This window comes from Palaemon carinicauda, chromosome 43 (genome assembly GCF_036898095.1).
Source record: "Palaemon carinicauda isolate YSFRI2023 chromosome 43, ASM3689809v2, whole genome shotgun sequence".
NCBI lineage: Eukaryota > Metazoa > Arthropoda > Malacostraca > Decapoda > Palaemonidae > Palaemon > Palaemon carinicauda.
Genome location: NC_090767.1, coordinates 27,639,154 through 27,654,153, shown reverse-complemented (window position 1 = coordinate 27,654,153; position 15,000 = coordinate 27,639,154). Strand labels below are relative to the sequence as shown.

Below are 15,000 nucleotides of genomic sequence, written 5' to 3'. Positions count from 1 at the left end.
TTTTTTGTTTGCCAAATCTCTCTCTCTCTCTCTCTCTCTCTCTCTCTCTCTCTCGAGAGAGAGAGAGAGAGAGAGAGAGAGAGAGAGAGTACCATCCTCCACCGAGACTAACAAAGAAGTGGGACTTCTCCTCACTCAGCAAACATCTAAAATGTCATCATCACTTGACCATCACATTGTGATATCGTCCGTTTTCTCTGTAACATCAACTCAGATCTGTTGATTATAGACAACAAGGAAACAAGGAAGACATGTACACGTGAAGAATCTCCCCCCCCCCCCCGAACCTCCTTACCATCTATATATACCACTTTCAAGTAATGTTCTTGTGATGATAAAAAGAGGTTTATATAAAAAAGTTAGTTTTAGAGGTAAGTGTATTGTATCAACAACAGCATATCATTAGTATAATGTCTAAATATCAGTAAAAATGAATAGTGAATTATATAATCAGGTGCAGTGCATAAATTGTCCAAATTAACAAAAATAATAATAATCGAGGTTATTTATCAATATCATATAGGAATATATGTCAACAAAATGATATTCCCAAATAGCACAAAATATATATTGAAACTATTTGCATTCCATGAGCAAGCATAAAGTTAAAATCAGAACTCAAGGAAGGGTATATATAGTACATTAGATTATATGTTAATAAAAAATATTCCAGAAGGCTACAAAATATATAGTTTAATAAGAAAAACAGTACGTTCAAACTATGTCGTGAATGGGTGTCTAGTATAAAAATACTATATTCATATTATGTTGTCAATGGATATACAGTATGAAAATAGTACAATTATAAATGGGCATACAGTATAACAATTTGTAAAATCAAATTATGTCGTAAATGGTTATACAGTATGAAAATAGTCCATTCCAATTATTTTGTAAATTGATATACAGTATGAAAATAGTATAGTCAAATTATGACGTAAATGAGTATACAGTATAAAAATAGTATATTCAAATTGTGTTGTAAATGGATATACAGTATGTAAATAGTACAATGAAACTATGTCGTAATGGGTATACAGTATAAAAATATTATATTAAACTTGTTTTCTTAAAGGATGTACAGTATTGAAATAGTAAAATCAAATTATGTCATAAATTGGTATAAAGTATTAAAGTAGTATATACAAGTTATGTTGTAAATGGGTATAGAGTATAAATATAGTACATTCAAATCATGTTGTGTATGGGTATACGGTATAATAAATAGTATATTCGAATTGTGTCGTAAATGCGTATACAGTGTAAAGAATAGTACATTCAAATTATGTCATAAATGGCTGTACAGTATGAGAACTGATATATATTGAGAAAAAGTGTTATTTTGTGGAAGGGAATAACTATACTATGCGATGAAAAAATATAATCTATAAGGACTATGAATACTGTATGTATCAGCAAAACAAAATCATTCCTGGTAAACCATTGATAAAATATTAAAACAAAAAGATTATACAGCACTAAGATATTCAGAAAAAGAGATAAATTATGAATTAAAAGTTTCTTGTCGTCTGGTAACAGTGAAGAAATAAGGTATATTTTTCATTCTCTAACGAATTTTAAGGTTTTGAATTTCACCAAATGCAAAGGAAGAATAGATTAATAGTACTCTGGATTAAGGTAGAATTAACACTAGCTTCCTTGCTCACCCAAATACCCCATTGAGCAGATGGGAAATAAGGGTCATGGGGCATAGACAGAGTTGGAAGTCTGAGGACAGGAATCAGCAGGTGGAGAGCCTCATACTACAGGACCTTCTTTGGGGCACTGTAAACCTTATCTCAGCTCCGGCTTGTTATCAGAATCTGGCATTGGACTATTGTGGACTTCTCTCACTTAGGATCAGATTCCTGTGAAAAAAAAACATAGGATTTTAGGTTGAGAAGGTTGATTTTTCCTTTGAGAAGGAATCAAAGGTTATTACAAAGCACATGGAATTTAGGAATGTATTTATAGGGCTTCTAAGAAATGTTTAATAAATAGGTTGACTCTGACAACAGGAGTGCACAGCTCTACAGAATGGACTGGATGTAGAGACGAACAGAAAATAATACGAGTAGTGGAAATGAAAATCCTGAGAAGAGCATGTGGAATGATACATGATAGGAGAAGACCTGAAGACCTGTTCTTGAGATTGTGGACAGAAAAGCAGACTGGAGAAGGAGGTGAAATGTACACTGATGTGCTTGTTCTGTACCAAAATGCATGTTCTTTATTCTTGGAAATAAGTGATAAAATTATGAAAAGAGTCAAGTATTCAAGTTCACTGATCACCATGTACTTTGGGCCATCACAATCATCATGAGGGATATGCTTCAGGGCTTCATTAATTTCATCTTTTCCTTTAGGAAGAGAAACTGAAATATATGAATGTTTCATGAAAGATTAATTCACTATTTTCATGTCAGCCACAGTAAAATAGTTTCTTGCTAAAGATATTGCTTTAAGTTATTATTGAGAGTAATCATATCTGTACAGTAGCAAATTTACTGATAGGAAATGTCGCCTTTATATCTTTACATATTAACTCATTTTATTATGGAGAGTGTGAGTGTGCTATTAATGAAATAAAGAGTATTTTGTTTTCATTACACTTCCTTGTAATTATATGATTATCAATTTGCTTGCTGAGTAATCCCTTAAATCTATTACATCTACCCTTAATCCATGAGTAAGGTTGTTTCACTTGTGTGCTGATCAAAAGCAAAGCTATAATGTTACTCACCTGAAGATTGTGATCAAACAGGAGATCGGGTGAGTTCTTTTCAGTTCTAATCAATCAAGAGGATCTAATCACCTAAGTGGATTCCAGATGATTTGCTGGGATGATGTCCTCATCTTGCTTCTCAAAGAGACTAGACTACTCTACTTTGATTATGTGAATCTGCAATTAAATGAAGCTGATATTAAAAACTTCTCATGAAGTATATAAAATAGCAATTGAAAGAACGGATCCTCAAAACGGATCATATCTTTCAGTTTTCACATTACATTTATGATAGAACAATTTTCAAAAGGAAATATTCCATATTCATTTCAATAATCTTAATAGATTTACATTTAAAAGGACAATCCGAAATTAAATGGCTCCTTCATTCCAAGTTTTATCATTCGGGAATTTGTCGCAAGAAGTGAAAAGGAGAAATAATAATTGTGACTTGACCAAATTTTCCATCAGTAAATCATAAGAAAAATATAGAAGTTGAAGAGAGGAAGGTCTGTGCAAAGATGTGGAAGATGACTCCAGAGAAGGACAGAGTAAAGGAATGGCTGTGTCTGGTACTCGCCGATACCAATCCAAAATGAGAAGTGGAGGAATTAACACTTTATGAGATGAACTGCTGCTTCCTGAGGTCAAACTCTATTTCCAGAATGCCGATAATGTCTGTTGTTTAGGTACATTGCCTGGCCCTTCCAGTCATACACAGGCTCTTGCAGTTTTGCAGCCGATAGGAAAAATGTCTTAAAAAGGCCTCAGAACTCTCTACTCGGACTCCTAAACAGAAAACAAGAAAATATGTCGTATAAGAATGACCTCTCGCCAGAGGGCTGATGCAAGTGCCATTTGCAGAAATGGTGGAATTTCCAAAAAGAAGTTAAACAAATAATTTTCTTGAAAATTTGCAATAACCATAGAAATAATCTTTTGTGAAAAAAAAATATGTTTAATTCATCTTGCCTAATGCCTGAAGTGATACCCATATAATGAAACTATTTGAAAGAGGTATCTTTACAGTTATTTTCTAAAGACAGGAGCTGAAAGTTTGAAAACCCTTATACGTCTAATGTAGTAAATTATCAAAGAAATATTTATTTATTATAAAAAATCGTACTCTTAACAATGATAGATTCAATAAAAAATGACAATATAGAAAACTTTTGCAAAAGTTACCGAAAGGAAAGTAATTTTACTCTGCATTTAATTCGTTAGGAACAGGGTTTTTTTTTTTTTCTACAATTCATTGAGAGTAGCAACTCCAAAGTTTTTTTCCCTAAAATCTCACCTCATCTTTTTGTCTCTTCTGCAAAGTCCGTCTCAGTTCTGTGTTCCTTCTCCTCTCAGCAGAAGTTGACTGAATGGGTCTGACTGAAGCTGTTCTAAAATTTCAGCTTCTCCTGAGTCCAACAGATGACAGTGGTCAATATCCCTGTGCACCAGTCAGTCAGTCAGTCAGTCAGTCAGTCATTCAGTCAGTTAGTCAGTCAATGTTCAGTTCTATCAGTTCATCTGATCTGTAAAAGGTGTATAGCATCAACAAACGAGTACATTACAAAGTTTAAGTACTAAACAAAAGATAAAATGTCTGCAATAAAAATCTTGTTGTGATATATCTTCACTCTGATCTTTTATCGCAAAACAAAATGGATCAATTAAATAAATATGAATTTGTAGTGGCGGAGCAGATATATTCATTATCTTATAATATTAACTGCAGGATAAAAGTTGTACAAAAACACTTTACACTTTATATGTAAGTTCACCGAAAAATGATATAGTTGTGATAAATATGATTTTGCATGGGCCAAATTGCCTGATAAAAGATGAGCAAAATAAAGGAGTTATAGAAAAGAGTGTCTATACAAAGAAGAAGAAGAAGATGATGACTCTAGAGAAGGTCTAATTTAAGGAATGACTGAGTCTGGTAATCACCTCCATCGATCGGAGATAAGCTTTGAAGAACTGCCTCGGTGCTGCTCTCTGATGTCGTATTCTGGTTCCTGAATGCAGACATTGTCTGCAAATTCATTAAGAGAAACTCTCTACTCTCTCTTAGGTGGATTCAGTGTGCCCAACCTCTAAAATAAAAACCTGAGGTGAGTAGAGCTGCTATAGAAAGAGTATGCCAGGGACCTCGTTCCAACAGGCCTGGTTTGGAGCTTCCCTTTTCGATCCAGGACTCTGACACTCTAGGCAAGGTGTTTTTCAGGTCTTTGCAAGGAAGGACTCAATAAGTTTGAATGACATCTCACCTAAGTGCTGGTGCAAGCACCAATAAAGGAGAGGGAGGAATTTCCGAAGAGAAGCTCGTCCCTTAATCATTTCCCTACAAACATACAATAAAGCAGACTTATCAAATACCCCTTGCCTTATGGTCAATGATAAATTAGTGATATGAATGCAATGCCTTGAAACCATTGTAAGGAGGTAATTTTTACAATCCGGAATCAAATGGCTCCTTCATTCCAAGTCTTATCATTCGTGAATTTGTCGCATAAAGATAAAAGGAGAAATATTAATTGTGCATCAACCGAATCGTGCAGCAATAAATCTTAAGAAAAATATAGAAGTTTTAAGAGAGGAGGCTCTTTGCAAAGAAGTGGAAGATGACTCTAGAGAAGGACAAGGTTAAGGAATGGTTGTGTCTGGTACTCACCGACATCGATCCGAGACGAGAGGTGAAGGAATTAACACTTTGAGAGAGGACAGCTGCTCCCTGAGGTCACACTCTATTTCCAGAATGCAGATAATGTCTATTGTTCAAGTACATTGCCTGGCCCTTCCGGCCATACACAGGCTCTAGCAGTTTCGTAGCCCATAGCAAAAATTCCTTAAGACAAAGCTTCTACTCCTCCCTATTTGAAGATATTGAAGCTCGACCAATATTTATCCTGAAAACATAATAAACATGAACGAAATATTGTGAAAAAAATATAAGTTAAATACGTCTTGCTTGATGACTGAAGACAAATCCTTTAAGCAGAATCCATATAATGAAGTTATTGAAAATAGGTAATTTTCAGAGTTATTTTCTAAAAACAAAAGTTGAATGTTTGATAACCCTGAGTTTATCTTCACTTTTAATTGTGATTTAGAAACAACAACGTAATTTAGGTCAAAACATATACAACACATCAAGTTGCAGTTATTTGTAGACATTTGGAAAATAAGAGGACTTGAATCCTTGGTCATAATTACCTAATTGTTCCTCTCTGCATGTCTGTCTGTCTGTCTGTCAGTGCTGCAGAGGTGAGACTTCTAATTTATTTCACCTTTATTTCTGTTGATATAATAAAGACATTACGTTCTATTTCCAAGAAAAAGAATAATAGAAAAAATGAATATGAAATTAAATAAAAACAAGTACTGTAGTATGAAAAGGTTCTAACAATGTTTTAATGCAATAGATTCTCGAAGAAATATTATTTATCATGAATAATATTAAAGATAACAGTAATGATGATGATAATGTAGAAAACTTTTGCAAAAGTTACCCAAAGGAAAGTAATCTTATCTATTCCATTCAATTCAATAAGAACAATAACTATGGATATTTTTCTTCCCCTCAATGCATTTATAGTAGAAACTCCAAAGTCTTTTCCTTAAAATCTGACCTCATCTTTTTGTCCCCCCTAGTTCTGTTGGTCCTTCTCCTCTCATCAGAAGTTGACTTAGTAGGTCTGACTGACATATTAGTTTCTCTTGAGTCCAACAGATGACGATGAACAATATCCCTGTGCACCAGTCAGTCAGTCAGTCAGTCAGTCAGTCAGTCAGTCAGTCAGTCAATGTTCATTTCTACCAATTCATTCGATCTCTAAAAAGGAAATAGCATCAACATACGAGCGCATTACAAATTTTAAGTGCTATACTAAATGAATAAGACCGAGGTGAGGAGAGCTGCTACTCACAGGGTATGTCGGGTTCCAAGAGACCTCCTTTGGAGCTTTCCTTGACGATCGGGGCCTCTGACAATCTAGCTCACCAAATGGCTGATGAAAGCACCATTAGAGATGAGGGAGGAATTTCCGAAGAGAAGCTCGTCCGTCACTTAATCATTTCCTGCAAACCTACAATAAACATACAAAAATAATGACTTTGGAAAACAGAATTGTGTGTCTCTTACATAACGGTTAATGATAGATTAGTGAAATCAATGTAATGCCTCAAAACCATTATTATAAGTAGGAACCTTTTACAATTATTATCTAAAAATATTAGTAGATTGCCTGAAACACCAGAAGCAATGTTTACTTTTTATTTGTGAAAACTAACTCATTGAAGAAAGCAGAGAGAGAGAAAAAGGAAATGAAGCTACAGCTACTGATAATCAATTCGGTCTTTCTCTCCCTGGGTTGGTCTCTCTCAGCCTCTGTATTGCCATGAGAATAAGAGAGACACACCTCATTTAATCTACCTTTGCTAGTTTCACGCTGATATAGAAGATATCATTACCTTTTATAGAGTGAAAATTTATATTTCATTGTGTGAACAAATGAAAATATTCGAAAATAAGTCGAATTGTATAAATAGTTTTTTGTAATTTATATTCATCATGAATAATGAAATTTAATATTAACGTTACTCTTTTCATTCAATTCATTAAAAATAGTAACTTAAATATTACCCTTTCTATTTCTCTAGTTAGGAGCAGTAACTACAAATCTTAAATTTTCATTCCATTGATTAAAATAAGTAACTCCTTATCATAACCATTTGATACAATTCATTATGAACAATAACTCAAAATTCTTAACCTGAAATTCTTACCTCATCTTATTATTCTCTTCTCCAATGTCAGCTTCAGTTAAGCCTTCCTTCATTTTCTGATAAGAATTTCACTTCATGGGTCTGACGGACGCTGGCCTAACATGTCAGCTTCTCTCAAGTCCAACAGATGACGAGGAACTGTATCAATTGCAACAGTAAGCCAGTCAGTCAGTCAGTCTTCTGTTCTACCAGTTCATCAGATCTGCAATAGGAAACAGCATCAATATATGAGGCCATTAGAGAGTTCAAGTGTTTTACAAAAGATAAAATCTCTGCAATAAAAAGCTTAATGAGATAATCGTTTATTTTGATCCTTTATTGTAAAAGTAAATGGATTAACTATATTAATATGATTCTTTAGCAGCAAAACTGGTCCTTTTTAACATGAAAAAGTTATACTTCCTGATAAGTTTACTTTAATGTTCAAACTGATCAAATACAGAACAATAGATTTCACAAAGTACTCACCTGTCTGAAAAGTTTTAAGATCCCTTTTTCTCATTTCTTTTTTTGTTGCATATGAGTCCTTTGAAGGACTTGGGTATGAATGATATCTTCAGTCACCTCCAGAGAGAGAGAGAGAGAGAGAGAGAGAGAGAGAGAGAGAGAGAGAGACTTCTTGCTGAAGAGCTTATGCCTACAGATTCCGTGCAGAACTTTGAGGGAAGATTAGGGACATTTCAGAAGACATTATCAATGTAGTCTAATATTGAAAAATAAAATGTTAAAGGTGATGAAAAAAACATTTGTTTTCATTCAGAGATTTATTTATGATGATTTCCACTGTTACTTATTACCTACCATCGCCTCTACTATCACCAGCAAGACTTGATTGTCATGAATAGATGTTAGACAATTTTTAGAGTGAATCTTAGTACATTCAAGTCTTGCAGCATTTTGCTAAGAATATGACATGATATAATGATTTAACATGATTGAACTGATTTAACAAAAGCAAAGTTCTGAGAATAGATATAAGTGAATAGAACAAACAGGAGAATGGATATAACAATAAACATAATAATAAAAGTTTCCTAAAAATAGGTTTTTATGAAAAGACGTTGAACTTTCCCTAACATTTGTTATTGTCAAGTAGATGTCTGAGACATGATTAAACAAACACAAACACACTCCCCCCCCACACACACGCGCATATATATATATATATATATATATATATATATATATATATATATATATATATATATATATATATATATATGTATATATATATATATATATATATATATATATATATATATATATATATATATATATATATATATATATATATATATATATATATATATATATATATAATAATAATCTTTATATCAGTAAAAGCCATATACAGAATTACAATAGAGGTACAGTGATCTTACATTTATGACATCAGTAAGAAAGATAAGATATGCAATATTATCGGTGATACAGTACAAAACATCAATTAGCAGGTTGATCCCAGAGTTCTAAGGTCTGGGTAATAAAATCATAGTAGCATTATTGCTTAATAATAATGATGATAACAGCAGGACTTCCAGACAGCAAAGATATAATATAATGAAACACGTTTTCATACCATTACTGGATATTATTCCAATGTTATTTAGTGATGAAGATTTTGCATAGCCACAACAACAGAGATTAGTAAATACAATTCATTGCACTGACGCTTCCCTACTCCAGGTTTCCCACATTTTGGATTTTATTCTAGCAGCACTTGCAAGCACATTTTGAATTAGGGGATTTTCACTAGAACGGGAGGTGAGACTTACTATAGAGTGTCGAATGACGGTTTTTAGTTTATCCAGTCTTTTTTTCAACAAACACCACTGGAGCTGAATGATGCCTCGGGGTATTGGTGAGGCGTCTTAGGATATCATTGTGAAGGACTGTGATACGTCTCATCGATTCACGCTTATAGTTTACCCATAGCGAGCAGCCGTACAAGTTATAGCAGTAGGTTTGAAACGGGAGTTTTTTTATATTCTGGCGGCAGAAGGCAAATCTTCTCCTTACCATGTTCCCTGGACAACACAATTTACGTATCCTGTTTTCAATGTCATATATATATCACATTCCTTTACAGAAATCACCTTTATAATCTGAAAGTGAATTTTATAATCTAATCATTATAGAAAGGTAGATTACCATGAATCCCTTTTTGGTATTGTAACACTATTTTGACCATTTAATGATGAACAGTGATTGTGAATTAGAATTTGGTGATTTGAATTTAGAGTGAGATAAAAAGCATCTGTAGTTGAAGAATTAACTCTTATGAACGTCTTCTTCTCCTTCTTCTTTTTCTTCTTCTTCTTCTACTTCTTCCCAGCGATTTTATCAACTTGAAAACCACCTGACGAGCAAAATAGACAACACCATTAAGAAAAAGACTTTGGTTAAATGCAATGAATAAACACAAAAGCTAAAAAAAAAAACATAGGCGAAGATTATTCTATTCATTATTGAAAGAAGTAATAAATATAATAAAAGAAAGGCAGAAGATGAATATGATGGGAGTTAAAGGCAATGAGGAGATAATTGAAGGGAACATTAAATACTGAGGTGCAAACACACATGATCACAGGTTCTGATCAAAGGATAACAAAGAGAAGAATCAGAGATAACAGGAGATTATAATGAGATGGAAATTGCTATACATATCAACTCTCTCTCTCTCTCTCTCTCTCTCTCTCTCTCTCTCTCTCTCTCTCTCTCTCTCTCTCTCTCTCTCTGTATATATATATATATATATATATATATATATATATATATATATATATATATATATATATATATATATATATATATATAAATTTATATATACATATGCATATATATATATATATATATATATATATATATATATATATATATATATATATATATATATATATATATATATATATATCTTCTTATAAAAAATAGCTAATAATAAAAAAGCAAAAGTCAAATCTTAAAGAAATATCAATTTTGAAACTAGGCCTATATTGAATACAGTTTATTTATCCTGTCTCATCACCTACTGAAAGGTTTGGAACGTTGGTGGAAGAGAGAGAGAGAGAGAGAGAGAGAGAGAGAGAGAGAGAGAGAGAGAGAGAGAGAGAGAGATCGTACAACACCTATGAAGAAGAAGAAGAAGTATAAACTCACCATACACCATCACATCCGGTGGATTCCTTTGCCTTAAGATCCATCTCTCTGACTAAGGCTTCGTCATCTGGTCGTTCTTTATATGGGAACACGATGTCTCGTCTCACCCTGACTCCCTTCAAGGAGGCGAGGAGTCTGAGGATGACCTCAGGGCTCCTCGTCCTCCCCAGGGAACACAGAGGAAAGTGGATTGACCTGAACGATCTGTTGGGAAGAAGAAGGAAAGTAATAAAATAGTATGAAATGAAAGGAAATGAAAAGAAGAAGAAAGGAAATGATGTCATCCACATTTATTCATTATTTTATGCTTTTATTGTTATCTTGTTTCGTTAAGATGGACATGTGCATTCAGACACATACACGCACACACGCACACACACACGAATACCAATGGAGAGAAAGAGAGAGCGGGAAGGTGAGTGAGGGAGTGTGTGTGTGTTCCTAATAATAGAATAAAAAAAGAGAGCAACGAGGAGTTCCAACTTCCCTCGATGCATTCTATTATAAGGGATTTCCACGTACATCGTCGGCCTACTGAGAGTACCCTTTCACACACACACACACAGACACACACACACACACACACACACACACATATATATATATATATATATATATATATATATATATATATATATATATATATATATATATATATATATATATATATATATACATATATATCCATATCTATTTTGATAGGACATAGGCCTATTTTCCTAGAGTATTAGGTAAACTCAATAATGAATATAATAATATGATATGATAATAATACTCTCTCTCTCTCTCTCTCTCTCTCTCTCTCTCTTATAAGGAATGATGTCTCCTCACCTGCTTGCATCCTGTGGTTGCAATGTCCGAAGGATGTCCCCAACCTTCTCGATGTCTTCTTCCTTGACGTCCCTGACATAGACTAAGACAAGTGGATCCTCCTCCAAGAAAGGATCCTCCTCCAAGAAAGGATCCTTCTCCAAGAAAGGGATGGGGCGACTGACGCTGCTGACGTCGTTGACACTGAAGCGAATACCTGAAAGAGAAGAAGAAGAAGAAGAAGAAGAAGAAGAAGAATAAGAAGAAGAAGAAGAATAAGAAGAAGAAGAAGAAGAAGAAGAATAAGAAGAAGAAGAAGAAGAAGAAGAAGAAGAACGTTGAGTAAAATGATAATCAAAACTGAACATTTTCTGTGTGTTTCTTTCTTAAGATTCTAAAGAAAAAGGTCAAATGGGAATAATAATAATAATAATAATAATAATAATAATAATAATAATAATAATAACAACGAATTTACAGGCAAAAGAACTAATGTGTGTGCGTTTGTGTGTGTAGCCGCTCGCATAAGAAGAGTCATCAGTCTCCTCATGAAACTCTCACATTACGAACTATCTAAATCACCTCAGCCAATAACAACTCAGCTTCATTTAATTGGCCCAATTTCATTGGCCGATACTTTTTCACTTTCCTTTCGCTGATTGGTTCTCCCTTTCGGATAACTCCGCCCACATCCTTGTAGAGAACCAATCAGCGCAGGAAGGAGGCGGAGTCAGGAGGAGCCGCGTTTGACTATGGCTGGTGCCGATATTATTTCCCTATTCATTACAATCATGATCATTTTGATTCATTTCTATCATTATTAATTAAATCAACGCCATAGAAATGAGACATTTCCTTTTAATATATGGAAAGAAAGAAATTAAAACTTAACATCGAAAGCTTTTATATCAAATTCAAATCAGATGAAAACATTATTTTCCTTTTTGTCAAAATAAAACCTGATTTAGACTTCAGAATATAATGTTCTACATCTATAGAGTAATAATGATGATAATAATGATGTTAACAATGATATTGATAATGATAACAACGATATTAACAGACTGAATGACAGGATGAGGATGAGGGAAAGGAGGCCAGGTATTGTAATGTCCCTCAGAGGAAAGGAACAGAGAAAATAATATTATTATTACTTACTTAAATCTCTAATCTGTTTTGTCTTTTCCAAAGATCGACAGAAGGCGTCGAGGCTGGGATGGTCCTTGAACCTCACTCTGAGGTGTGTAATATTTGGAGGGATTTGGAACGTTGGGTCCCAGATGCCTATGTATCCCTCACAACTGTTCCAAAGAGAAGAAAAGAAAAGAAAGAAATAGTTATTGGATTTGATTGGGAATTTTATTATCAAGTTGATGATGATGATGATGATGATTATGATGATGATGATGATGATGATGGCAACGAAAACGAAAAGTGAAAAAGAGTAATTTCGTAAAATATGGAAATTAATATTACCGAAAAATGAAAAAAAGTAAAATCGGGACTTTTTGAAGTTTAGCCGACTTATTATGAGTCTAATTGTGACAATGATGATAATGATGATACTGACAATATAAGATGTATTGTTTACAAGACTCAAGTTGACTGTTATACAAAAGGCTGTGACACTCTCTCTCTCTCTCTCTCTCTCTCTCTCTCTCTCTCTCTCTCTCTCTCTCTCTCTCTCTCTCTCTCTATTAGTAGGCCTATATGTGTGTGCATTTGCATATGTTTGTATGTATGAGCATGTACCAGTGTATTGTTATAGAGATATTTGATTATTATCTGTATCTTTATAATGTTCAAAATAACTGTCAAATAATAATAACTTACTCATTGGTGAGTAGATTCTTGATTGACTCTCTCTCTTCTACGGTCGGCTCTGAATCTCCTGTGTAATGGTTATGTAGATATATCCATTGATGGGTTGATGAGATGCCGGCCAAGTTGTCTTTGTAGTTCAACTAACCCATCAGTGTCATTAAGGTTTATTCCGATTTTAATTTCCTCTCTGTTTGGGAGAGGGGGATCTGTGGCTCTAAGGAGGGCAATGTACGCATCAATTGTATGATCTCTAATTCTGGTGTCCTTATCAAACAACTCGAACCTCTGTGCTATCCATCTCGAAGAAGAATGATCACATTTGATATTCTTCAAGACTCTTAGGGCAGAGTCTTTGTCGTTCACTCCCGACCTTACTAGGAGTTCCACTGCCTCAATCTTGGCATCTAATGACACCTTCATCTCGTCCCCGTCACCCATATGGAATAGGCTGATCATCTGTATCAGCATATTTTGATATTTGTGAAGGTTTTCAGGGAGACTCCCTCCAAGAAGCATTTCAAAGATCTTTGTAGGTGTGGCTGTGTTTACAGATTGGTCCCAGCATTGGTTTGTCAATTTCATAGGGAAAGAGAGAGCTGCCATGAATTCCATCATCCCTTTATGAGGGAAACTGTAAAGTAAGGAGCCATGGGAAGTGGTCACTTTCTTCAGGAAGGCGCCAGTTAGCTCTTCGGCTGGCAATTTCATATAATAACATAACTTGGACAAATATTTGATGGTGGTATTTGGAATATTGATTTCATCTTTTTGTAATGCTCTGAATGATTCAAGACATAGTTTTTCAATAAACTGCTCCGTTTTTTGAAGCAGTTCACCTGGTAGGAAATGAGCTGTGTTGGGGTATTTCGCCAAACGCTCCTCTAATTTTGAGCGAGACAAAAGGTAAAATTGCCAGTAGAGCTCAGCTTCAGTGGTGATGTTGCTTATAATATCTGGTTTATTCACCCACAGAATTGTTACAAGAGCGAGATTTAAGGGTAGTCCCCACACCTCATGCATAGTGTGCATTGTTTTCCTCAGATACTTTAACAGTTCATCTAATGATTGCAAAGGAGAATTGGCTGACCCCAATACTGCATAATACTTGCTTACAAACTCTTCTCTATTCTCCTTTGGAATTCCCTCAAGACTAATTGTAGACACAGTTGTGTAATCAGATTTCACCTGATTGTTGAATCTCACCTCAACTTCAGGTCTGGTTGTCACAATAACACTAATTTTGCGGGATTTCTTCAGTGTCAAAACTTCTAGGAATAATTTTGCTGATTTATCATTCAACTCGTCATACCCATCTATGATGAGAAGACACTTGTGAGCCAGACACACATCAATAATTTCATTATCTTTGAGTTTCTGGTGAACATCTCCAAAATACGTCACTAACAAGTCTTTAAAAGATTCAATGGAATCCCTGCATTCTACATTCAAAAGTATGGCAAAGTCATTAAGGCCTTTAATGTCATCCTTCTTACTGAGCCAGTCAGAAATGATCTTCTTAACCAGAGTGGTTTTCCCCATACCTGCCATTCCCTTGATCAGTAAGAGTCGACTGTGATCATAATGAGGTATGTGATTCAGTATCTCCTCTATAGGAACACTACAGGGGCCACTTTCCCCTTCTAGCTTCATTTCTGTGTAAATCTTCTCTACTGGTATGTTGGGGTTAGAAGAGGTTCCTGTTA

The 15,000-nt window shown here is 34.3% G+C and overlaps 1 protein-coding gene across 1 annotated transcript in view; it reads right to left on the bottom strand.

Moving 5' to 3' along the window:
• The window catches only part of LOC137633760 (uncharacterized), a 35,738-nt gene that overhangs the window by 19,238 nt on the left and 1,500 nt on the right, over positions 1–15,000 (bottom strand). Inside the window, exons 2-11 of the mRNA XM_068366006.1 lie at positions 13,961–15,000; positions 13,668–13,753; positions 13,443–13,511; positions 12,632–12,774; positions 11,495–11,690; positions 10,664–10,867; positions 4,670–4,737; positions 2,293–2,375; positions 1,855–1,868; positions 1,668–1,728 (exon numbers count right to left, since the gene is read on the bottom strand). The exon at positions 13,961–15,000 is cut by the window's right edge and continues 725 nt beyond it. Coding sequence (XP_068222107.1) covers positions 1,668–1,728; positions 1,855–1,868; positions 2,293–2,375; positions 4,670–4,737; positions 10,664–10,867; positions 11,495–11,690; positions 12,632–12,774; positions 13,443–13,511; positions 13,668–13,753; positions 13,961–15,000 — 1,964 coding nt within the window. The remainder of the gene's footprint in view (positions 1–1,667; positions 1,729–1,854; positions 1,869–2,292; positions 2,376–4,669; positions 4,738–10,663; positions 10,868–11,494; positions 11,691–12,631; positions 12,775–13,442; positions 13,512–13,667; positions 13,754–13,960) is intronic.